General features: G+C 42.6%; 1 protein-coding gene across 10 annotated transcripts in view; it reads right to left on the bottom strand.

Annotated features, from left to right (window-relative positions):
* LOC105939596 (serine-rich coiled-coil domain-containing protein 2) overlaps window positions 1-23840 on the bottom strand; it is a 42237-nt gene extending 18397 nt beyond the window's left edge. For 8 of the 10 annotated variants that reach the window (XM_012881829.3, XM_012881830.3, XM_036142371.1 and 5 more), the window contains exons 1-5: window positions 23580-23840; window positions 2043-3307; window positions 1784-1951; window positions 1397-1567; window positions 1236-1309 (exon numbers count right to left, since the gene is read on the bottom strand). In XM_012881829.3, coding sequence (XP_012737283.2) covers window positions 1236-1309; window positions 1397-1567; window positions 1784-1951; window positions 2043-3264 — 1635 coding nt within the window. In that variant the 5' untranslated portion in view covers window positions 3265-3307; window positions 23580-23840. Of the gene's footprint in view, window positions 1-1235; window positions 1310-1396; window positions 1568-1783; window positions 1952-2042; window positions 3308-6983; window positions 7025-22675; window positions 22700-23579 lie in introns of those variants that run through there. The other 2 variants (XM_036142367.1, XM_036142366.1) reach the window with 2 other exon arrangements.
* Between the last annotated feature and the right edge of the window lie 2605 nt (window positions 23841-26445).

Here is a 26445-nt window from a genome sequence, read left to right as displayed (position 1 = left end):
GTGTGGGATAACGGCAAGTCTGCTACTCTTCTATGAACGTCCTGAGGCAGGTCATCTTTGTCGGTTTATAACAGGGACATGTTTGCTGAAACAGGCTTTTGTGAATGGAAATCTATTGTTCCTGCGATTGCACATGCTGCTTCAGTCATGTTTGAATAGAATCTAAAAAGGGACCACATGAAGCGATTTGGTCCAGACGGCGGATCAGCCTGGTGGGATAGTTGAAAAGCTGCAGCCTTCTGATGGGAGAGTTAAGGCGTGCACACAATGGACTGATGAGTTCATCTGTCTTTGCTTTGGGTGAGGCCAAACTGCACCTGCAGCATTTACACCGTGTAACAACAAAAAAACAGGTTTGCTTTGGGTTGATTGTACTGACCCGTGTAGTAGACATGTGATTTTAGGTAGATGGGAATTTGAAGAAAGGTCTTCGGGCATCTCTTTGCATGCTACGACCTCACATTCTCAACTTCTAATGATTTATTTGAAGAAAGGGTTTCAGCTGCCTGGACTGGGGATCAGAAGGGAACCCAAACTAAAGTAAAATTGCACTTAAACCAGATACTGACACATATTTGGGTACCAGTCACAAAAAGTCTCAGGTAATTATTAGAATTTAGATCTTTTTTTCTTTTCTTTTTTAACAGATGGATAAAGTTAGATAACATACTAAGTTTCTAGAACTTGACTCAGAATTCAGAGCTACAGAATTGAGTTTTTATGCAGTTAATACAGAACAACGTCAGAGCCTAATGATAAACTATCTTCTGTTAAATCCTAGCCCAATTACAGATTCCCCAACATTTTACTCCAATCACACACACTTTCCTTTGGTCACAGTTATCCCACGGACTCCATTCTTAAGAACGTTAACTCACACTGATGCAGCAGTGAAAAAGTTGGAGGTTCCACAGGGTTGTGTGCTCGGATTAATACATTTAATTTTTATATGTGCACATCAGGTCAGAATTGTTGGCACTAGGACAAAATGTCCATGGGGGTCGAGGGAAGGGCTGAATAAAAACCTGTTTCAGACCTTAGACAAGACAGGAAACACTGCCGGAGGGAACTCGTGGATCTGGGGCAGCTTTATGGATCAGTGATCTCTAACAACACATGTACTCTGGATTTAAGAACCTTTTCAATACCATTTAGCCAGATATTTCAATCAAAACCTACAATAGTAATCAAAGGAATTTTTCAGGTTTTGACTAAACCAGTTGCAGATAATGTACCTGTTCGTGATACTCAGGCTGACTTGACTTTCTCCGACGGGCGAGTTGATTAAGTCGGAGCTCTTCTTTATCACCTGAACACAAACAGGATTTTTTTTGTATTATTATTGGAATATTTTGAGACTTTAGCTGACCTCAACATGAAGTTCTTTAAAATTCACCACTGAAGGCAGTCCAGTCAAGACCATCATCCAGGAAGCACAGTCCTGTTGTCTTGGTGACCTTGCTTAATGCATCCTTGTCATCGTCCAGCCTGGTGCATGACTGGTCGAGTCCTGAGTCATCCTCCTCGTTTTTGGATGAGAACAGTAAGATGCCAACTCCCCCGTTTCCTGAAAAAATAAAATAAAGTATTAAAAATGTAAAAATGTGAAAGCAAAAGAAAAGGAGTCAAGGTGTCTGAAAAAAAAGTCCCGTGCTGTTCCCTGAGCTGATTTGATGCCAGCCTGTTCACATATAAACACGTCACAAACGACATCTTGTCTCTGTTACTGAGCAGCTTTGCTGATATTTGCAACTAAACACCCCAAAGAACATTTAGATCTCACCGAGGTTGTCAAAGTCATCCATGTACTCCTGACTGATGTCATTTCTGTCCAGGGAGGAAGTGGAGGACAGGGACATGTCCTCCAGCGTCTCACCGACAATCGATCCCCTTCCATGGGGCACAAGGTCGTCCGAAAGCTGCTCCACCTCCGGAGCCTCTGGAGTGTTTTCTGCAGCCGCATCACATATAGAGATGAAACCGCAATGAGATCAGAGCCTTGTGATGTAAAACTGACAACAGATAGAAGAAGAAAAATGAACCTGGGCTGTTCTCGGTAGATGAAGGCGTCTCGACCGAGTTCTTTCGTTTGATTGGTCCTCCGTTTACTTCCTGTTCACCTTTCCACATGTTGGTTGCTGTCACTCGAAGAGGGTGGGACTGCTTTATGAGTGATGGGCGGGACAGTTTATAGCTGATACCGCTGGTTCTGGAGGTCGGACTAGGTAGAAGCGGCTTCTTCAGGGCTGCCGGTGGTAGCTTGGAAGGGGCTCCAGCCCCCAGCCTCCCCGAAGCAGTTCTGCTCACAGGGGATTTCAACAGGCTGGCTCTTGGAGGAACCTTTGAGGTGGAGGGTCCCTGTTGGGCAGCCCTGTTGGTGGAGTAGGAGCGGGTCGTGCTGGGAGAGATGCAGGTCCGGGTGAGGGTGGGAGAGGCCTGCTGTCTGACCTGGGTGAGGCTCCGGGACCGGAAGCGGTCGCTTTCAGTCAGCCGCAGGGAAGCAGAGCCCCCGAGGTTATCGCTAGAATGGGAGCGGCTGGCAGCTGCTTTCTTAAGCAGTGGGGAACCAGATCGAGACCCAGGACCAGAACCGGGCCTTGCACCTGCCAGACGCGTGAAACTCTGAGGCTGTCTCAGAGAACCGTTCGCCTTCGTCCCGGCTTTAGACCCTTGACTTGTTTTTAGGATTTGCTTTGTGTCGTTGGACAGTTCTGAGGAGGTCGGATTCAGTTTGGAGCCTCGAGATCCGGTTTTAGAAGCAGGAAAAGCTCTGTGGCTGGACTGTGGAGATGGTGATGATGACGACGACGACGATGAGGTGAGCTGGCCGCACCCTTTCGCTGAGGAGGATGCAGTCTTTTTGCCATCATGCTGTGACTGGACGGCTCCATTCTGCCGTGGGTAGAAATACAGCTGAAAGGTGCTGCGATTCTGCACAACGTTCTCACCTTTCCCTCTCTTGCACTCTCCGTCTGTCGTTTCATCGCCATCAGCCGCGTTTTCCTTCCTCCACTTAGCGGAAAACGAACACGGCACCCGGATGAATCCGTTCTGCTTGGCGGATGACGGCGGCACGGCGGCCCCTGCAGGTCCGGGGTGATGGTAGAAGCCGTTGGTGAGACGGGTTCTGCCCGCGGCGGCCGCAGTTCCGCCGGTCAGGCTAGCCGCTGGAGCCGTCTGTGACCGGGGTCGTGAGCCGAACGTCGGCAGCCTGGAGACCATGGTGGGCATGGTGGGAGGGTCAACAAGAGGTGGGGCTGACATCAGACTCCGCCCACTTCACCATGGAGACACTTAGTCTGTAGAGCTGCACGGGAAAGAGAAGAAGAGAAGGTGCACGAATAATTAAAAAGGTAAACAAGAAGAAAAGTAAAAAAAAAAAACTAACAGAATCTATTTTTATGTGTAAAAAAAAAAAAAAATTAGCAAGCTGGCTAAATGTATTTATTGACATAATGGATAAATAAACTAGGTTAAGTAAACATACACTGAAAAATATCAGAAGGGTTAAAACATTTTAACAAAATCACAAGTAGTCTGCGGGTAAAATGAATGAATCACAACAACTAGAAAAAAAAGTGTGATTTTTAAAATATTAAAATGGACAGGTGGAAAAACAGGTATTTGGACATGAAGTGAATAGAAAAAAAAGTGTTTTTTGTACACCATGTTTCTGCCCAGCTTAAATGTAGCAGCTACAGTGGATGTTTAAAGGAACACAGCGGAAATTTAGCAGACTAAAATCAGAAAAATGAGAGAAAATCTCAACTTTCCTCTCACAACTAACAGATAAGCGATTGACCTTCTTAAACCTAGGCCGCGTGAAGGTTTCTCACTGAGGCACGACAGCAGAGAGCTACAACAATTGGGAGTTTTTCGTCAGTTTTAATCCTGATTAACATCATAAACCTTACAGCCAACTTCAGTGTCATCAGCCCAGACAGAACGGAAAGTTTCAAAGGCATCCTGGCAATGATCAACAGCTGAAACATGTGGCAGCCGAGTCCAAGCGCGTGCGTGCGTGTGTGTACATAACTGTACACATGTACAAGAACTTGTACTGGTAAAGTTTAGGTTAAGGAGTAGGACTGTCAGGCCATAGAAAGGATTGAAAATTAACTGAAGTCAAGGCAAGGTCCTCAGTAAGTATTTAAAACGTGAGTGTGTGGTTGTGGATGTGTGTGTGCACGCACACACGCGAGTGTGTGTGTTTACAACATTTGAATGAACCGCACCCATAATAAAAATGCTAAGGTGGTATTGCTCCTGCAGGTAGAAGGCAGGCGTACTAATAACACATGAAAGTTTCTGACACACCCATAACACCCACACATGCGCGCATCACACACACACACACACACACACACACACACACACACACACACACACACACAGACAGGAATTCACACTTGCAGACAGGAAATGTAAAACCTGTTCCTGGAAGGCAAACTCACATAAAAGATCAGTAATTTCACCATCAATGCACTAAAACAACCAGGAATGAATGTCTGAAAACTGCAGATTTAACCCAGTATGTGGTCCATAAGGCTAAATATATAATATAAAGGGTTCAATATGATTATAATGAAGAGAACCACAATGTCGTTTTTACCAGCTCATATTAAAAAGGAATGGCAGGAATGCGTGAGATACACATTTCCAAAATATTATGCATATTATAAATGAAAAGCTAAAATGACCTCAACAATGAAGCGAAAATGTGTTTATTTCTCAAGAGTTTCCTTTAAATATTTGGGAGTATATATAGTTTTATTCCTTCCTAGTTTGATGAACTTATAATGCAGCAGCCAAGAAGCCTTCAATAATTAATAATAAAGTGAGAATAAAACTGTAAAAGTCCAAATTTCCAGTCAAGGATCACAGCTGTGCTGTTGGTCCCAAACTAAAGACGGGAAAGGTTTTTTTGGGTGTACTGACATGCAAATCACTCAGAATGTTGTCTACTTACTTTTTACACAGAGCGCTAGAAACGCCGCTAAAATAAGTTAGTGTGTGCGTCCCCACATACAGCCAACTCAGCATATTGTAACAATTCATAACTATATTTTAAATGTTGGTTTATATTTTACGTCATGCACTGTAGGGCCATACCAATATTCCAGATTTTATGTCCATGTCAGTTTTCCAGCGTTTGCTCCAGTGTTGTTTTTGTGTCTGGTTCTTTTGTGCCTATTTTGTGGGGAGGAAATTAGTCTCCTTTAACTGTGGTTCAAAACTAATGGCATTAAAGGAGTTGAGTGTAGATGACCTAATCATTTTTCTGTCTCTGCAGATTACCTCATTCAGCCTTAACCTAATTTGCTGGATCCCAGAACTAACACGCCCACATTTGATAGGACTCCATCTGCCATTAGTTTAAAAAAAAAAAAAAAAAAAAAAAAAAAAAAAAAAAAAAAAAAACACACCAACAGACAGCAGTCAGGACACCAACATGCACATTCACTAGTATCCTCCAACGCAAAACGGCTCATTTGAAAAGCAGCCGCCGGCGTCCGTAACACCAGGAGTTTATTGTCTCAGCAGGATCTGGAAAGACTAATCCATGCGTTTAAATTTAGTAGAATTAATTACTGCAACAAGGTCTTCACAGGTCTGCCTAAAAAGTGGATCAGACAGCTGCAGCTGATCCAGAACGCTGCTGCCCGCGTCCTCACTAAAGACTAAGAAAGTAGAGCACATCACCCCAGTTCTAAAGTCCTTACACTGGCTTCCTGTATCTCAGAGAATAGACTTTAAAATACTTCTGTTAGTCTATAAATCACTGAATGGCTTAGCACCTAAATACATCACAGACTTGTTATCAGTGTATCAACCATCCAGACCACTCAGGTCTTCTGGCTCCAGCCTACTCTGCATACCTAGAACCAGAACTAAACAAGGAGGAGCAGCATTTAGTTCCTATGCTCCACTCATCTCTGGAAGTCCTGAAAGCCTGACTTCCCTTAAATCAAGATTAAAAACACATTTGTTTAGGATTGCCCTTGACCGTTAAAGTTAAACTATTTTACTGAAACATCCTTTGTTCTACTTTGTAGTCCAACTATTTTTAATGTTTGCTTTTAGTTTCTATTTTTCCATGTTCTATTTTGTTTTATTTTTTCTACATTTTACTTGCTTTTATTCTGTTTTTATTTTCCTATATTTTAATGATGTAAAGCACTTTGCATTGTCTTTGTACTGAAATGTGCTATACGAATACATTTGCCTTCCCTATTGGTTTTAGCTCAGAGCTGCTTTCCCACACAATAAGGAAGACACAAAAGTGAACGACAGTGGCACAGGCAGGCCTCATCCTCCTTTCTTGATATTCACTTAGGAGGAATCCCAGTTAGACTCACTGAGAGGAACGTTGCATTAAATTCAGTTAACCAGACCCAAAAGGATCATCCGCGATTCCTGCATAAAAAGAGAGCTTTGAGCCGTTCTCCATGGCCGACATATTTCTTTTGACTTCATTCAGTTTGGAACAGTTGGAAGCATCAACCATAAGCTGTCCTCCTGCTTTTATTTACAGATGTTTTAATCTATTCATCCTAAACTCCACAGAAGCCAGAGCTGAGTGCTCTCTATAAACCCTCTGTAATTTAGGAAGGAATTTCTCAGGACATCTTTTATCTTAAAACCGAAGAAACCCCATAAGCCTTTCATGCAGGATACACTTTCTGTTCCTGATCAAGCCCAGCGATTGATACTAGACAACATTGTCCCGCTGCCCTGCAGCCTCAGCACATGGTGTCTTCATTTAAACTAGAACATAAAACAGCAATTATAAGCCTCCTCTGCCATTTCATCACCCAGAGCCACCCGGCTGCGCATCACAAGCTTCTTTGGGCCTGAAAGAAAACAGCTGATTGGAACATGCTGCCACAGCTGAGGAGCTTGTGATCTCAGTGTGAGAATTTTTATTTTCTTTCTAATTTAACAACCATCTGAAGGTTGAACAGATGTGCAATCACACGTACAGCCCGGAATAAAGGACGGCTCCAAGAGGCGGGTTAACAGATTCTGATGATTATTCGGCGTTGATCGGCATCGGCCCTGTTTCCATGCTGTAGTGAAAAGAGGAAGATGAGCTGCGGTTACGAGCTGACTCATGGCTTCCCTTCTGCTGTGTCACCATCGCCACAGTGGTGCTGCTTCAAGACTCGCCATAACCACCGCAGAGACACAACCTGCAGCGGAAACAACAAACATGCGTCCAAACTCAAATGCTTCACGTCAGTCAGTAGCAGGAGTGGCCAAAGCTGCTAAATAAACACCGGCCTGGCTTTCATGACCTCTTTATGGCCAAATGATATTCACAAATGACTCTATGACTTTAACCTACCACCTTTAGCAGCATACTGTGGGATTTGTGAATCAGTGTCAGCTAGGCAGGTCCATTTGATCCCAGGTATCAAATGTGGGTGCATATCACAGCATTTTTAACACAGTCTAAGAACTGTCTTTAGAATATAATAGTAGCTTTCCCAAGTGAGTTAACCCATATTAGAAGTGACCTGGAGAGACTGCGTCAGGATTAAATATATAGTGTTCGTTTGGAGCCCTTTAAAGCTGCCAAGCTTTCAACTTCATGTGTTGTTGACTTCAATAACTTGAGTGAGGTATCAAACGGGGACTCGGTTTGGACCTTTCCCTAAATTACATGAATCTAGAGCTGGAATAAATCATACTGATCAGAAATTCCCCAATATTAGCAAAGTTAACAGGTATTCTAATGCTGATGACTCCCTTCATGATATCCAGTAACTTCCTTTTTAACTGCATGCCTTGAGTCAAACATTTTGACTCGAGGCAGAAAGAAGGAAAACGCCTCCTGGGCGTTGTTTTATTCCCCCACTCCCCCTTCCATACCACGGCCTGTTTGCAACAATGGCATTTTAAAGAATTCTGCAAGAAATAGCAAATGATACATCATTATAAATAACAGAAATTAAAGATAAACATACGAATAATGTTTCTATAACTGTATATGCAAGACTGCCTTGGATATTGTTAAGGAGTAATCCACCAGGATAAATATCTGGATCACATATCTAATAATAAAATAAAGCAGAGCTCCTCTCCGCTGAAGTTGTGTGGAGAGAGAGGGAGAGAGAAGCGGCAAGGCAGAGCCGTTTAGCTTACCATACAAACAGCAGAGGGAGCTTCCAAGGTTTTCCCGGTGTACGAGCGCCGTATGGCAGCCAGTAATGCCAAAAAACCACACCGCTGCTCCCTCCGAGTTTTCACTCACCGAGTTAATATTTACTGCTTTATATGAGATCTTTTGCCTCAGCCATGGCGGGGGAGAGGAGAACACGTTAATTTAAAAAAAAAAAAAAACGATTTTTTAACCGCAGCGACATTATTTTTATAGGTTTCATTTCGCGCAGACTTCCCGGCTGTCCCAGGGGAGCGAGGTTCAGACGTTGCTCAGCTCGAGCTTCCCCAGAGTAGCAAACGGTGCTGAAAGGAAACCACCGCCTCGCCCCGGGGGATTTCAGCCACGTAGTTTAATTTAAAGGAATAGCTTAAAAGATATTTAACCGCAGTGATATTATTTTTAATCGGTTTAATTTTGTGCTACTAACAGGCCGTGGACTGGTCTGTCAGTGGAGGGAGCGTGAGGCTTTGACTGAGCTCCTTTCACTCGGGCACCTCTGCCAAAGCAGAGGTGCCCCGCTGCTCCTACAGGGTGCTCTGGGTCTTTATACAGAAAGACGGGCCGGCAGCAGGGAAAGGCAGACGTTGCCTTGTAACCCATGAGGTGGGTAATAATAAACTAACATTTATTACTACATAAACACACATAAGTACTGATAATAGGCCCCGTTAAGTACCGGAATTGCGTCCCAGGTACTGGGTATCAGTACAGTATCGGTTCAAATGTGAAAGTTACTCATCCCTATTCATGAGTGCAATTTTTGGCCATCCTGCCCACATCTGATTAACAATTATTAACAGAAATAAAGATAAGCCTTTCGCCTAACTGAAGGCATTATGTGACATTTTTACCGACAGGATTATCTGGGCCTTCCATCGCGCATCGTGTCGTGCGGCTGTTCTTAGCGGCCCTGATAAGGTAAAGCCGTTGGTTAAAGTTGTAGTTGGCTCCGTCTGTAAGTCAGTTTGATGCTCCCAGTAATGGCGGGGGTGTGATGTGATGAGCTGCACTGCAGCAGTCTCTGCTGTGAAGGACACACAGGAGGAATGGAGAGAGGAATGAGGTCATGACTCAATGATATTAGGAAGCTGCGTCTGTCTCCATTCTCTTCACATCTCTGTGTGTGTCTCTCTCTCTCTCTCTCTCTCTCTCTTCCTCTTTTATGTAAAATATTTTCTATTGAGCAGCAGCTTTATAGACTTTCTGGATAAGCTTAGCTTCCCATTGTGATTCACGTTCTTACTTTCTTTAAACATTATTAAAGTGACTCCTGAAATGTTGGCCTTGTGATAAAGGATTGTGAACGGACTGCTTTACTCATTACCTGTTTTCCTTTTCCTTAAATAGGTCATGCTGGGTATAGGGCAGTGCTATAAAGTGTTGGTGCTGATCATTATGTTAGTTTGTTTCAGCTCTTGAAACGATTTTATTGATTTTTTTAATTTCACCTTTACATTTACCATCAACAAATTGTTTCAATCCAAAGGCCAACTGTTTGTGACCTAATGTGATCCATATGCAGTACAATCAGGTTTATAATGCATTGTCAACTCTAATTTGAGTTCATGCGAGTTTGCCGAGTCCCACAAGCGTCCTGACCACGCTGTGTGGACACGGTTACTGAAAGACGATTCAGTTTAAGCAATCTTCAGAGTTAATGAGGGGTTCAACATGAAGTCAGAAGAAGCACAGAGAAGTAAAACGTTATTCTAAAAGAAACTGCATTTTCTGTGTCTATGTTGAGACATGCTTGTGGTTTATTCAAGCTGCCAGAGAGAGCGGGAGGCTTTCAGCAGATAACAGGAAGGCTAAACAAAGCTGCTCTGTTTTATATATTAAAGTTCCCATGGACCAGGCATTGGGAATTATTGACAGTCTATTGGAATATTTAGCAAAGGTAAAGATGTATATTCTCTAGAAAACACACACTGAAATGCTAAAAGCTAACACAAGAGATAAACAGTTTAAAATAAGAAGTCATCTCTGCACCCAATATAAATAATTGATGACTGCTTATGGCAGGATATTTTGGGGGGGAAAAAGTTTTTTTAAATGTTGTTCTTATATTTTACTACAGAGTAGTTCTTTTAGAAAAGTCATAATCAAATCTGCATTGACAAGTCAGAGCTTTGCAAAAACCAGAGAAAAAAAGAAAATCGACCACATTACTCTTAACTTTTTCTACTAAGTGTCCAAACTTTTTGGCACATGGGCCGAAATTCTCAAGTCAAAAGCACTCAAGTGCTGAAAAATAACAACAATGAAAACCCAAAAATCATATTGCGAATTTTTTTACCTGCTTTATAAAATATGCTAATTTTAATTAAAAAAATTATTCTGATTTTCTAAAGGAAAATAGTGTTAAATCACTGTAGAGCCATAGCTAAAAACGGGTTTCGCACATTTGTTTTATTAAAACATGATCAACCAGTTTGCAAATTATATGAAACCCAATTGATAAAAAAAAAAAAAAAAAAAAAAAAAAAAAAAACTGAATTATTTTTGGTCTAGCAATATGAGAACAGGATTTAGGCCAGTATTTCTTTGAAAAAACTTGCCAATTTTAATAAATGCTTTGAAGAAAAAAAAACTGCTTTTAATGCACAGAAGTTTGCATCTGAGTTAAAGTTCTCAGACAAAAGTGGTCATATTTACTATGAAATTAAATAGAATGTAAAAAGTGTGGTTATTAAGAGATGAACGTTTTCAGCTGTAAGATCGTAACCTGTTTGTATTAATTTTACCCTAATAAAAATAAAACGTACATACATGGAAACAATTAGGAAATGCCCCATGAAGCTAAGAAATATAACTGAGATTGCAAGGTCCATTAAATATAACCAAAGATACAATACCATCTTTTTTTATAAACCAAGAAAGGAATATCCTTTCAAACTAAATCAAACCTGGTAAGTTTGACGAAAATTCAAACTGCCATCATGTCTGTTTGGAAAGATTTATCTGAATAAAGTTATTAATGACCAGTTTAATATGCCGAATTTGCCGTTTTAATCTCCCTAACCGCGTTTCTTTTAAGAAAACATGTTGGAGAGTCACATACAGACAGCAGGGGAATCAATTCAAGTTTGACACTGACCGGCTGACCAGGAGGGATTCTGTTGGAGGGGAATGTTCGCTGGGACCAAAGTGTGTCCACGTGAGCAGCGTGGATCGATCCGAACCTTCCTCCCTCCCTGCGCTGCTTTACAACCGCCGTCTCTCTGAGGGGGACCGAAGCCTAACCTGCCGTCTGCAATCCTGCCAGATTTCACTGTGGCCTAGCGTTAAAGCAGGTGTGTGTTCAGGAAACGCAGTCAGCCTATGTGGTCATCTGGGTGTCCTGATGAGTCAGCAGAGCTGGCTGAGAGCCACAGAGTCCATCTGAATTAATGTATGAACCTCTGGGGTCAAAGTCAGCTGCAGCACCACTCTGAAAAAAGGAAAAGCTCTGCTAGGATTGGTAGGAAAACAAACCGGTCGGCTCTCCGTGTGTGTGTGTATGTGGATTCATCTCTGTGGATTGCCACGTCGATAAAACACCAGGAATATTAGGAAAACCCTTTCAGGAATAAAAGTAAACTGTTTTATAAACTCCACAGACAGAGCCTTGTTTTTAGAGGCTCACGCGTCCTGACCTTGACGGCTACGTTATTGACTCCCTGATCAGGCGAGCTGAGGATCCGCGCTAACGGCTCACTTTCGCTAACGCGGCTCCGTTCGTCAGACTGTGCTGAAACCGTTTGTCTCGGTCCGTGTATGCGCTGCCGTTTGTGGCTGAGGAAGGGCCGAAGGTCAGCAGGGGCCGCCTGCCAGCAGCGGAGTTTACCTGCTTGGAACAGATCAACACTTTAAAAAACACCCATGCAGACTACTTCATTACCACAAATCACTCTCGTATTAACTACATGGTCTCCGCCAAACAGAAATTAAGGATTTTGTCCAAACATCACTTTAAAAAGGAAGACCCAAATGTCAAACACACTTAAATAAAACTAATAAGAGAGCGTTTACAAGCTCTCCAGTTATTTTTTTTTTAAAAAAAGGAACGTTTTCTGTTTCAGCAACTAAGTTTTTTAATTTCAGTGAAGGCGGTGGGCTTTAAAACACAACCGCAGTATTAAAATGCACTAGGGATCAATTCATTGCAATGATATCATTTCCTTTTGTCTCACTACATATTTCGCCACATTGAAATTCATCTAACTAATGTTAAGGGATTTCTTGACACGTGCAGTTTTTTTTTAAAAAGTACAATTTATCCAGGGCGTACTGACTGTACACCATTTATTGTGAAATGTCTTTGATCGGCAGAGTCAATATAAATCAGTCAATAGTCAATGAATTAAAACATTTCCCTAAATCATTCAATCAGTGGTCCTGACCCTTCAAGAAGGTGTTCTACCATGAGAAGGCCAAGGCGTGCCGACTCCTGGTTATTGGTCAATATGGGAGGCAGATACTAGTTTCTATTTGCAGCACACAAACGAATGTGTTTTTCACAGAGCACATTGGATTGACCCAATCTCAGAACGATGGGGAATTTAGTAACACTTAGTGATTAACATTTAGTGATTATCCAAGACTGATAGCTGTAGTTTATCACAAGTTGGATTGTTTCTGAATAACTACAGATTACAGCATCATCGGTTCACACAACTATGTGACCACAACTTATTCAGAAGGGTCACCAGTCTGCAGAGTTCTGGATTAAGATGAATAACTTGTACTTCCCTTGTTGCTTGAACTTATAAATGTGCGTGCAGCAGCTCCTTTGTTTTGCATATTTGCGCTAAATCATCGAGAGTCTCAAGAGCAGCTCACTCAAAGCAGGTTTCAAGACATTTTATTTCCAATTTGGGAATTTGGGAACAAACTCTGGACCGTTAAAAGCGGACCACATGTGGCAGGTGTGAATACAACCTAAGGAAAGTACCAACTGCATAGTGGGGGTGGCATCATGCTGAGGGGCTGTTTTGCTGCCAGTGGTTCTGTGCATGGAACATGTAGAGCAGGGGTGTCAAACTCATTTTGGTTGAGGGGCCGCATACAGCTTAATCTGATCTCAAGAGGGCCACATGAGTTAACTCATTGCAAGATTAAATAGAACTAATAAATGTGGACTTGTTGATTTTTATATTAAGTTAATTTCACTTTTACACAATATATTATGAATAACCTCAGCGTTTTTAAAAAAAGTATGTGCAATTTCAACAATACTTATACTCAGTTAAACATTTACTTGTGCATTATGCATAAGAACTGATCACAGTGATTATACAATGTTGAAAAACATTTATTCACATTTTTTGGAACTTAAAAACACTGTCCTGCATGACAAAATACATCAAACAGATAAAAATTAAGAAATGATTTGAATTTTTCCACACCTGAAGCTTAATCTGCTAATTACAACACAGCGCCCCTCGTGGACAATATAGGAACTGCATATTTTCAATTAAACAAAGTACATGTTTTTTTCAATAATTGTTTTATCATTCTCTTCCTTTTATCTTGTCCACTTGTGAAAGTCAAATCTGATGAGCTCTTTGTGGCATCTTATTGCCACATTGCCAGACACGAAACTGGGGAAAATGTTTTTTTTTAATATAATGATAATGCATTTAGCCACAGGGCTGGACTAAATTGTTCGGCGGGCCGGATCCGGCCCGTGGGCCGTATGTTTGACACCCCTGATCTAGAGTCATAAACAGTGTCTGAAATTAACTTCCTCATTCACAGGCCAATTTGGCAGGCAGATGTAAAAAAAAAACTAAAAAAAAAACGGCAAAGCATATTTTTTACCGGCCAAAATATTACTACTGACTCCTGCTAAATATCTCCAGATAATCCCGCTATGTAACTAGTCTGAGCTAAACGCTAGCTGTTAGCAAACGGACAGGACGTAGTTGATGTCGTTCTTGCGGCACATGTGCGAGTGTTTGTGTACGTTTGTTGTTATACGAGCTGACAGCAGAGGAAAATAAAATAGCATCCACCAAATTGTTGACTGAAAAAACACAATTTATTTGGTACAAACATTTACTCGCAGTGGTAGTTAGCCTTCTGAAATTTACTCGCCAAACGGAAAATTTACTCGCATTTGGCATCTGGAGAGTGTTGATTTCGGACCCTGGTCATAAAGGGTTAGGACTCATTTCAAAATAATGGTTCAAAATACTTCCAGATAGATATATACAGGGGTTTTCTCCTAAGTGTATATTTTAGTCAAACGGTACTGGTGGAAGCTGAAGAGTAGCATAAAGCATATAAAATAGGCTAAAAAGAATAAAGGGGCTCAGATGTACCCTGATGGAAAATTATTCTCCAGAAACACATCATACATTTGCACAGTTTTCTACCACCTGACCTCCTCCTCCTTTCTGACCCATCTGCTCCCTTCTCCTCCTCCTCCACAGTACATCAGCCCAATCATGTGGCAATGCTCCATTTCTTTGCTCACTGAGCTGAAAGGAGCGGAGGGCCGGCGGCAAGAAAGCCAGAAAAAAAAAAGGTCAACTGCCTCATCTCAGACCTGTACATCTTTCCAGTTAATCTGACGAGAAGCAACATTGGCTTTCATTTTATAGATCATCTACATTTATTATTAGAAAAACATCTGAAAATTATTAATGTGGGTGTAATGCTTTATCTGATAAAAAAAATAGCTAAAAGGGGGGGGGGGGAACAGGTTAAATGTTCAAAAGGAACACATTTAAACTATTTTCTTTAACAAGCTTAAAGAAATGGGCTTAATTGAACATCAGAGCAGAGAATGGGTTCATGCTTTTTGGAAATAAAAGCGTGACCAACCACCTGTCTTTGCCACAGATGGCGCGTCAAAACAACAGATGGTCACAGACTGGTCCCGGTATGGGCAGAGAACTGGACGAGCATGGTGCCAGAGAGCGGGCTGCGGGCACTGACACATTTCTGTCCATTAAAGCTGTAAGATAAGCTCCATGTTCTCGGCTGGATCCTCTTCCAGCGTCCCGAGATAAATGAATCAATAGAAACCTGATCTGAGGTCAGGAGCTCTCTGGCTGAAAAACAAACCGAGCGACGGCGGCAGGATGTGGACCAGCGGGGGGAAAAAAAAAAAAAAAACCTTTTGTTTATCACGCAGTCATATTCGGGCTCCCTCATCTGTAACACCACTCCAGAGAAATTTTGATTTCTAGCTCATAAATTTTGCAATTCCAGCATAAACATTCTGCTTTGGAAAGAGGCTCCGCTGATCTAGGGCAAATCAAAAAGATAACACAGTTTAACAGACAGGATTCAGGATTGCAGTTCCAACAAAGCGAGCAAAGAAACATGGCATCCAGGAGACGATTAGCTGAAGCATAAAGCATCTCTCGGGTTCTGTGCTGAGTCTCTGCAGATATATATATATAATTAGAAAAAAGAAAAACACAAGACCATCTTTATCGACAGAACAGAGTCAGAAGTGTTTTGCTCGAATGCATTTTCCAGATAAAGGCAGAAAAAAACAAAAAGTTGAACGACGCTACAACGTTGCTTTAGAGCAGTGTTTCTGTAACATTGAAGTAAGAAACCTCCCAAACATATTATTAGCTTTAGAGATGCACCAATCTGATACCTGGATCGGATATCGGTTACGATATTGACTGATTTGCTGAGTCATATATATATATATATATATATATATATATATATATATATATATATATATATATATATATATATATATATATATATATATATATATATATATATATATATATATATCGGATAAATGATGCCGATCCAGCATTCCGATGCAGTCATTTCTTTTTTTAATTAATATCATACACATCAATACAGCTACTGAGCAACATGGAGCAAGCTGCATTGAGCCAAATCTGCTATTTGGAAACATTTCAAACATGATATGCCTAATTCTGATTGCAAGATACAGTCTGCAAGGCGAAAATTGCGAGGTATACAGTTCATTTAACGGCGGTAGTGTCGGCTCGTTATAGGGTATCGGCCGATATGCTCAGCCCTGGTATCAGATCGGATCGGATCAGGAAAAACTGGATAGGTGCACCTCTAACTAGCTTGCCTTTTCAGATGTGCTTCCCGTGTGAGCTGTTCTGAATCAGGCAACGCTCCATTCTACTGCAGTACAAATCACGCTAGTGCAGGGTTTCTCCCAACATATTATAAGCCTGGCAGGCAGACCTGCTTTACTCGACCCCCTCGCCAGGCTAAGGGTCATTTGTTTACTTGAAATGCTCCATGTTGTCGATGTCTGAGAGCAACATAAAACGGTTAGCAAAGGTCCCGTCTGGGAGAAAACATCCCAGTCGACATAAGCTAACGCGCTAGCTGTTATTAGCTTGACACTGCTGGTGAAGATTCTAGGTCATCTAGGTTATGGTCATCACAAAAAAGTTTGAAAAACAAAACTTTTTTGGAATTAGCTTGACACAAACTACGTTAGCTGGTTAATGGGCTGTGCTCCGCCTTCGAGCTGCGTCACTCAACGTTCCAGCAACCCACCAAATTTTCTGGGGGGAACCTTGCTAATCAGCTAACAGCTCAGTCGGCTAATAAATAGTGAAGCAAAAAAAAAAAAAAAAACCAATGCCCTCCCAAACCAAGCTACTAAAGGCTAATGTGGCTGATAAAAAACACAGGATATGGTGGACCCAAACTGAAGCTAACAATTAGACCAGGAAAAAAAACAAAAACAAGAAGCCGTAGCAACCTGCTGTGCTGCTCTAGTTGATCACTTAAGTAAATATTATGCAAAATGACCAAAAAGGCAAAATTGTGCAGGGCATTTGCATGTAGCTGATCCTAGTTACAATGAAAATCTATATTTGATATGGGCCAGATCCATGTTTTTTTTTTCTTTTTGCAAAGAATGATTCTTTATTTGTCCCTCAGTAGTAACATTTATAACTATCAGAAAACTGACAGGCAAATGGAAGCACACGGTGGCACATTAAAAATAAGAAAATCATTGTATAACTGAATCAAAGATACATAAAATGGTAAATGGCTTGTACTTGTATAGCGCTTTAATAAGTCTGACGACTCCAAAGCACGTTACACTACAGTCAGTGATTCAACCATTCACGCACACATTCACACAGAGGTGAGGCTGCCATACGTCGGCGCCAGCATGCATGCGGGTCTCGCCCAAGGACACAAGACAGGCGGTTGGAGCAGGGGGATCAAACCGGCAACCAGGCAGTTACAGGACGACCTCCCTATCTCTTGTGCCACCGTCATCCCCATGCTTTATAAACATACTTCCATACAGAATATTAACCCTTATACAATTAGTGTTACGTGGGCTAATGCCTTAGCAAACAGGACAAGTGACACTTAAATTACATATTTCTCCAAAGAAAGGTTACAAAACCATGGAGGAACAACACTGACAGAATTAAAAATAAATGCAGAAATATGTAAATGACCCAATAAAGAAACCAATACACCCCAATTAATTCAAAAAAGTATACACTATTTCATGTAATTTTATATGTCTGTTTAAAATATCTCATGTATTTACCAAGTTTATAATTTATTTGATCTTCATATTATTTTGTTAACCTGGCCAGCCAAATTGATAAAGTGTAGCACTCTCCGTTCTGAACATCATCAGTCTGGGACTGCTCCCATCAGATCCGCTTGAGGAAAGTAGGGACATTCAGCAAAACTTCCCAAGCGACACCTAGTGCTGATCCACCAAAGGTTGGTTTTACTGCGAGACATTGCAAGACAGTCTACTGTCTTGCAATGTCTCGTACAGTGTACGCCCGGCTTAAAGCCGGGCGTACACTGTACGAGTTTTTCCCCTTTTCGGGCCGATTCTTCAGTCGTGCGAGCATTTTTTAAATCGGGCCGAATTTCAGCTTGATCGTAGAGGGGGGGAGGAGGGGGGACTGGCTTCTCACGACTACCTCCCGATCAGGAATCTGACGATCGGTGAAAATCAAACATGTTTGAAATTCAGTCCGCTGTCGTGAGGTTTTTGTGAGCGCATCCTGCTGTTCAAGCAGAGCTACGAGGGGGCGCCCTCCCCTCCTCTCCGTCCCCGCCAGCGGAGGGAGGGAAGCGGGCGTCCCTGAAGCAACCTCCGGCCGGTGTTGGGGAGGGCGAGCCGTCCGGTCCGCGCAACACGCTGGCCGCCTGTTTCGGCACTCCTCCGCTTGCTGGGGGGGGGGGGGGGTGGATGCGGGCCAGGCGACCTGCCGTGCCGCGCGACCTGCCGTGCCGCGCGGCTGCCGATGCGTCTCGTCTCTCCTCTCTCTCCCCTCCGTTCCCCCGACGCCCGGTGCCTCCTGCGGGCCTCGCCAGAGCTGGGCTCGAATCCCTGCTCTGGGTCCCTGTCACCCACCGTCGCTCGCCTGCCTCTGCCACCACAGCGAGCGGTCCCAGAGGGGACACGACGTACAGTGTGAGCAGTCCGGTCTCGTCCGAGCGTCGCGCCGCACAGATCGTGAGCGGTGAACTTTTAAACCCCGCGGTTCCCTCGCACAGTTTGAGATGTATATAAGTACCACGACTGAAAAACTCGTACAGTGTACGCCCGGCTTCACCCAATGCTTCTACTGAACAACCCAAGATCGCAGCAACCCTAGTCAGTCAGAGCACTTCCACCAGGTGCACCGCGGCGCTTTTCTGAAGCATCCCAGATGCACCAGGGCTCCCCAGCTCTCCAAAACTAAATATTTGATGTCCCCCATGATAGATTCAAAGAAAACAAGGTGAGGTGATTAGATACAGAGCAGGCACGCAAGATGTAGTACAGGTCTAATACCCACTTCACTGGTTTATTGTTCTATTTAAAGCCTACAAATACACAACTATCTCGTGATGTAGCAACCCTCGCGTCATCCGAGTCTAACCGCACAGAGGCGCCCCACCCTGAAAAACACCCGGTGGAATAGGGTGCCTAGGAGAAAGCACGGCGTAGCCACACCGCTTCGGACCCCGGGGTCAGAGTAGCCGCGTCAGCTGTCACCATCTCGGTTTCACATCATTCCTCAGTACAGGCAAAACGATGTCTGCCGATCACGCCTGGTGCAGAATTTCTTTACAGGTGCAAAAAAAGACTAAGTTAACACTATCAGGACCAACGACTGACATATATTTTTTAGTTGAGGATGAATATATGGGGGTTTTTTTTGTTCATGTGTGTTTCATAGCCAAAGCATCTCACTAGTGCCCTTTAAGTCCCAAAAATTGAGAAATAAATGCAGCGCATCTTAAAGTTCCAGTTAGGGATAGAAGTGTCCCATAACAGATTACCAACATTAGTTCAACTGCAAGTTTCTAGTGTCCCTTTCTTAATGCAACTTTACTTCCAGAATCCTTTAAAACAATAAAGCCTCATCGGATGCCCTGATTTGACACACAGTGCGTTAATGCCCAGCCTTAACCCAAACTCTCCACCCACACCCACTCACAGACGCAAACATCCCAGCTGATTGAGTGTCTGACACACACACACACACACCCACTTTCAGCACCCTGAAATCATGACGACACAATCAGACGGCCCGTCTCTCCTGGCCGGCACTTCTGCACGCGCTTTTCTTTCCGGCAGGTAACTAGTCAAACTGGTTCGCCTGTTTTTGGCTGCATTATAAAATGCAAACGCTGATAATCTGATGACGACAGATTCGTTTCCCCATCTCGTGTCAGATGTCACAGAATTGCCACTTTTCTGGTTCTCGCAGAGGACGTCCTCTTCATTTCCGGAAATATTAAATAAATAGCTTCAGATAGCATGAAAATAAATAATTCAACCAACCAAGCCCCAAACGAAAATCTTCCGGGTAAAGTTGGAGCTGAGAGTAGCTGGCATTTCCTGGGGGCCATTGAAGCCCCTTTGGCAACCCCCCCACCCCCATCCTCTGGGTTTCTTAGCAACTTGGCTCAGACAACATTCCTGCTATGCTGCAGCTCCACCAGCAGCCTTAATCTGTCACAAAGCAACTCTTTCAGCACGCCGCCCTGCAGAGGAGCAGCCTCCTTCTGCTCAGCTAAGGCTCCTCCACCCTGCAGGCAGACAGAAAACACATTTCGGCCATAAATGTACATAAAGAAATACATATATAAATTAAGATTAACTCATTTTCTTTTAGGTGAGATTCCTTTTCCAAGTATCAGATTTATAGTTTATTTAGCATCGACACTAAGATTGTGATGACACTTTGATGTTTTTTTTTTTACCAATGTGTATCCAAGAGGTCTATGTGTAAAATATATTTCTTTTAATATATCATTTTGAAATTTATTTCCAACCTGTGTTTGATTAACGTTTTATTAAAATGATTTTTTTCCCCTACACATTTCTAGACAATTTACCAGGTTTTCTTTCAAAATTAATAAAATATGTTATTTATAGAGCTGGGCGATATAGAAAAAAAGCATCTCGATAAAATAATGATCATATTGATCGATATCGATAATTATCAATAAATTCAAATCATATATTTTAAGTGCAGCCCTGACCATTTTATGCTGTTGCTTATTGACCTATTTTTTATATACAGAACACACAGACAGTGAATTCAAACTCAACCAATTATTCAACCAACTTTTTACCAAAACTGCAAGTTTTTTAAAAGAAAAAAAAAAACGTGTGCTCTCTGAACTCATTGAAGGGGCGGAGCTTAGTTCCTGAGTCTGTGTTTGTGATTGGTTGGTATGTAATGACTGTAATGTTAACCTACATGGCTAGAATGCAAAAGCAAGGAAAACTTTTATTCTTTTGAACTTTTCACTGACCCTTTTTTTCTATCATCAATATACATCTGTCGATCGATATATAGTGTTACTGAATTATCGTCCAGCCCTAGTGCTTTAATTAAATTCTGTTTTACTGGACCCAAATGATGTTTCTGTCATTCATATTTTATTTCAGAGTAAAGTTTAAGACTCTTTTTGGGCATATTATATTTTTCTCTTTACCGATTTCCATACAGATGGATGACAGTGAACCAGGTGATATATGCTGAATATTTATCATTTCTAAGAATATTTCATACTTTTACACTGTGGCTTGAACATCCAAGCAGATCACGACACAGATCTCCTTCCTCCTCCTCAGCAACAGCAGTTTGGATTTAATTTGACTGACTCCATCAGACAGAGGAAGCGTAGCAGAAGGAGACGCCACCCAGTCAGAGAGATAGTAAGATTCACCAAACATTTCCTCCCACCGGCAGCAAACGCTCAGGGCAACGGCATCAATTATCCATCAGAGCTCGCCGGGGAGAGAGTCTGCGGCAGGAAAACGGGACAGGAGGAGGCAGAGGAGAAGTTAATGAGGACAGGAAGAGGAAAAAAGAGGACGGAGGAGCGAGGCGTGGCAAATTTAAGCTCCACTATTAAGCTTTAGCTTAGCTCCAGCGCAGAACCAGGCCCGGACAAAGGCGTTGATGGGATTTCTTTCTCCCTGTATTTTGTGTCACTTGTTGTTGTTTTTTTGTCGTCTCATAATGGCCTTTATATCAATAAAGCTGAAACTGAAATAGAAGGGTGAAACCATCATCTCTGTAATGTCTTCATTGTTTAGCATCTGTCTGCCCCTTGGTGGGGAGAAATTAACCGGAAGCTCCTGACAGATACGGAGAGGAAAACCAGGCTGGATCCCGGCCAGGGCGTAACGCGCTCCGATCCGTTCCGGGCGGTCAGCAGGTTCCCTCTGACAGCAGCTGAGGCAGCTTCTGTTCTGCTGCTGGCACCGAGAACCAGGAGGAACCCACAGATCACTAACGTCAGCGGGGAGAAGCAGCGTGATCAGAGAGCAGGGAAGAAGTGAGGGAAAAGGGCCGACGGGTTCAGGTACCGATGGAGAGAACATCCAGAGCAAAAACCTTCCCGTAACAAGGCCCAAAGCAGGACCCCGTGCGTGTCTTTCTGAAAGAAACCCATTGAGAGACCAGTTTGCTCTCATTCAACCTGGAACTCCATACTTCCAGATCAGCTGGGTGCTAAACCTTTCAGATCAATTGCAACGAACGCATTATCAGTGTCCACATTCTCTACAACCATGAGCTAACCCTAACTGGCCCGAGATTTAACCAACGGTGGATGTTAATCGTATTTTCAGCTTCTCCCAGCCAATGCACAGCTCATCTGTCGCGTTCACGTCAACTCTATTGGGTTTTCGGTCCAGTGCGGTCCAGTTTCTCACTATGGCCGACATCAGAAGAATAAACGCTTTTCTACCCAGCTGACAACATTGTGTGACTGTAGGGTTAAAATTCTCCCTGTTTCAGAAGGTTTAAAAATTTATATTCTGAATTTTAAACACTTTTTACCGCTTACACGTCCACCAAAACATCAATGATTGTCCACCAAACATCAACGATCTAAATCTATGGCAACAAAAAAAACTACAAAAAGGTTCTGGAAAATATCACATGCACAAAGTGTCTGTCGCTTTAACAACTTCAGTTAAATGACCTGAAACACTGGCTATTATCTGAATGACTGACGACAACCAGTTCATCAAACGGATGAAGTGGACAATCTTACCTGTTAGGGGCCTTGGAAAGGTGAGTACGGAACGGAGGCCCGAAAAACTAGAACCAGGGGAGAAACAACAAACAGAACCTCCAAAATGAATAAAATAAGAAGGAAAAAAGAAAAACTGCAGAACAAAAAAAAAAAAAAGGGCCAAGTGACAGAATCAGGGGCAGGGGTCTCAGATCAGTTTAGAACTGTAAAACAAGTTCCAGGAAAACTACTAGCAATGAAAAAATAAGGGCAAAGGGATCCCGAGTTTAAATGTGCCTTGGCAAAAACTACAGCCCCACACCAGAGAGGCATGAGGCTCCTCTGGGAGCCACTTCAGGAACCAAGAGGGACTTCAACATGGGAACAATGGGCCAGAGATATAAAGAATGTGGCTGTTCAGAAAACACTTAAGTTAATTCCTCAAGCTGTCTCCGAGCTCAGCAAATCAAGAACAAGCCCCTCTGTCCGTGTTTCCTAAAACTCAACATGCTTGGTTCTTTTACTAAACTACATACATGCATTTTTATTTTTGAAGTGGCAGATTTAGTCAACACTTTCCAGCAACAATTTAGTAAAATTTTACAAATAATAAATAAATATATATATATAAATGTTGATGTCCTGGTTCTAAAAGAATTACATTATTGAAACTTATTCGGTAATCGTGCCCTTCCCACTGAGGTCAGAGGATTTGCCGATCATTTCTCTGCAGAACTCACTGCGGTCCTCCCTCACAGGCCATTGGTTTTACATATTTATCTGGAGTTGCTTTACTATTGGATCATATATTTCTCCCCCGGCTGATAGTAAACGCACTCTGCGTGCCTCGTTTTTTTTTTTTGGTTAAAACACACGTTGTTGCGCTAAGGTGACATTAACCGCAGACATTTGCCGAGTCCATCTCTTGGGGACTCGAACTCACCTGCAGAGACACCGAGCATCAGACCCAGAGCAGAATCCCGGAAATGTCGCTGCTGGCTGTTTAAAAAAAAGCAGCAGTCGGCCGGTTCGTTCAATGTTAGTTCAATCCAATTGCAGACGGGCGGATCCGAAGCCTGAACGATGAAGAGCGGTAAAGTCCTGCCGGAAAACAACCGTGAAGAGAGGCGAGGAGGAGCGGTGGGGTGAGCAGCCCGTGGTTTGTCTGTCTCCTCTCTCCTCTCTTCTCCGCGCGGCACTCCGCTTCGCTCCGGGCCCTCTGGACGCTACAGCACGGGGTCTCCGAAAAGATGTTTGCCGTCTGCAGGGGTTTACCTCTGCCCCTCACGCGCCCGGGCGAGAACAGAGCACGGGTTTGGTTAAAAAATCCGCAGAGCGCCGCCGCTGCTGTTCGGATAGAGAGCCGAGGAGGAGCCGCTGAGGGAGAGCTGCTGAATCATCCGCACACTCAGATCCACACACACACATACACACACACAGAGACGCACAGCTGACTCTGACGTCACATTCACGCTGTAAACATAACCCTTTAATGACCAGCCTGCTGCTAAAACTACAGCTGAGAGGCAGAAGCAGGCCAGAAAACAGATAAAGTCACATTCAATCTGAACTCAGTTTAGTAAAGAAGATTGTGTTTTTTTGTTTTGTTTTTGTTTTTTTTGTTTTTTTTTAATGGAAACATCATTATTGGGTAATGGTCTGGAAATACATCAACGCTAAAGCTAAAGCTTGTTTTAAAGCTCTTTACATCGTGGTTTCAAATTAGTAGGCTACAGATACCGGCCACCATGTTGACCATGACTGGGGCCGAGAGAGGGCATGAAGGAAAAAAGCTACCTGGGGGGGGGAACTTTGAGCGGGAATGAAATACAAAAAGGTAAACCAGGTTAATGGAAAAGCTTGAGCAAGTGCTCCATTCTGGGAACAAAGAAGGAAAGACAGCACCACACACCACTGAGCCAACAGGGTGTACTTTCAGTTGAAAGAAACCACAGGGAGAGCACAACGAGAATGGCTGTAGCCTAACATTTTAAACCGAAGAGTGGAGAAAATGACCAAGAGAGGAGAAATGCCCCGTATGTCACGCAGCAGGTGACTAACAGAGATATCTGAGGATAACCCGGGCCAGTCTTTATCAAAAAGAGATGCCTTAGGCCAGGTCTGAAAAGTAGACACGTAGTCTGCCTCTCAGACTAAATCTAAAGTTGGCTCCACAGCAGAGGAACCTGAGGATCAAAGGCTCTGCTTCCCATTGTATTTTTAGAAATAATCGGAACCACCAGCAAACCTGTGGTTTGAGAGCAAAGTGTTCTGTTGTGCAATAATCAGAAAACTGATCTGTGATGAAGCTCGAGTTTTAAGGGCTATGCGATTGTTGTCTTTAATCCTATCCTTCAAATAACATGGAACTATTGGAGAGAAGCTAAAGTTTGAAAACTTTTCTTTTTCATATTTCACCTCTGAACTTTGGACCTTTTGGACTTTTTAGTTAAAAAAAGACTACATTTCAGCTTTGAAGCAACAAATGCATATACTAGTTTTCCTGGTTCATTCTTGATATGGGAATGAAATAACATATCCTGTTGCAATATCAAGGTTCATTATTACTGGATGCCAGTTTAATGACTGACCAAGCAGTTTGCTTTGCTATGGTCCAAGGATGAAAACTTCAGAGCAATCCATGTTTTTATGTCTTGAAGACATGTCTTTGATCTGACTTGATGAATAATCCCCTGAGTATCATTGATTGGCACTGATTCCTGTGTCGCTCCACAAGTACATGTGATGTGTGTGAAGGAGATTTAGCATTAGCATGTCAGACAAACTTGAATCTGACAGAGAAATACAGTCTAAATCAGCCTAGAATACTGATGCCTACATGTGCTTGGCTTTTTTTTTTTTTTTTTGGAGATTTTTCACATTTCTTGTGGCTTGCTTTTTATAACAGCAGGCTGACAGGTAGGGGGTGAGACATGTGGCAAAGAACCACGGGTCGGAGTCAAACCCGGGTCGACCGCATCGAGGACTAAGGTCTTCGTACATGGGTCGCGCTACTGGGTGGGCCACCAGCGCGGCCATGTGCTAGCCTTTTAAAAGAGATGTTGGTTTAACTCAATCAAATGCAGCCCTGACAGTTAGCAGGACAAGTACAGGTACAGGCTCATTGTCCGAGGCCATGTGAATATCGTTGGTGACTTTTACCAGTGTGGTTTCACTGATATGATCAGCTCTAAATCCTGATTATAACTAGTACAGGCTAAAAGTAAAAGTCCAAATATATAATAGAGAGAGACAAACATTTTTGGCACAACTTTACCGACTCCCAAGGTGCATAGAGAAGACTCAAAAGAGCCTCCAAAACACTTGAAATACTAAAAGACAGGTATATTTGCTGAAAACAAGAGTTGCTATCCATGGATCATCAAAGGAAGTTCTAGTTCTCACGCAAAAAGACAACTGGTGACGAATGGCATGCAAATACCACACCAGTACATATCAGAAAGGAAATGATGAGGACCAAGCATTGTCAACCCAGCTTGTGTTTGGTAAGGACAATCCAGCGTTTATAACTGCATGGAACAGTGTACCCAACCAATGCTCCTTTGCCCTGGTGGCTTTGAATATACAGTACCTGGATGAGGAAGATAGTAAGACACCAAATGAAATATAACAAAATGAACAGCACCTAGAAGGGTTGTCAGGAAACAGCAACGTTGCACCAAAACAAATGAAGGACATTGATAAAAGACTAAAAGAATATGAAATAAAAAAATGCTGAGAGATGAGAAAGACTATACAAAGGGATTCTAAAGAGACTCATAATTCAACCAACAAAGCTTCCATCGCAG

This window comes from Fundulus heteroclitus, chromosome 10 (assembly GCF_011125445.2).
Source record: "Fundulus heteroclitus isolate FHET01 chromosome 10, MU-UCD_Fhet_4.1, whole genome shotgun sequence".
NCBI classification, from domain to species: Eukaryota; Metazoa; Chordata; class Actinopteri; order Cyprinodontiformes; family Fundulidae; genus Fundulus; species Fundulus heteroclitus.
Note: the sequence above shows the minus strand (reverse complement) of the source record. Positions and strands in the feature narration are given on the sequence as shown.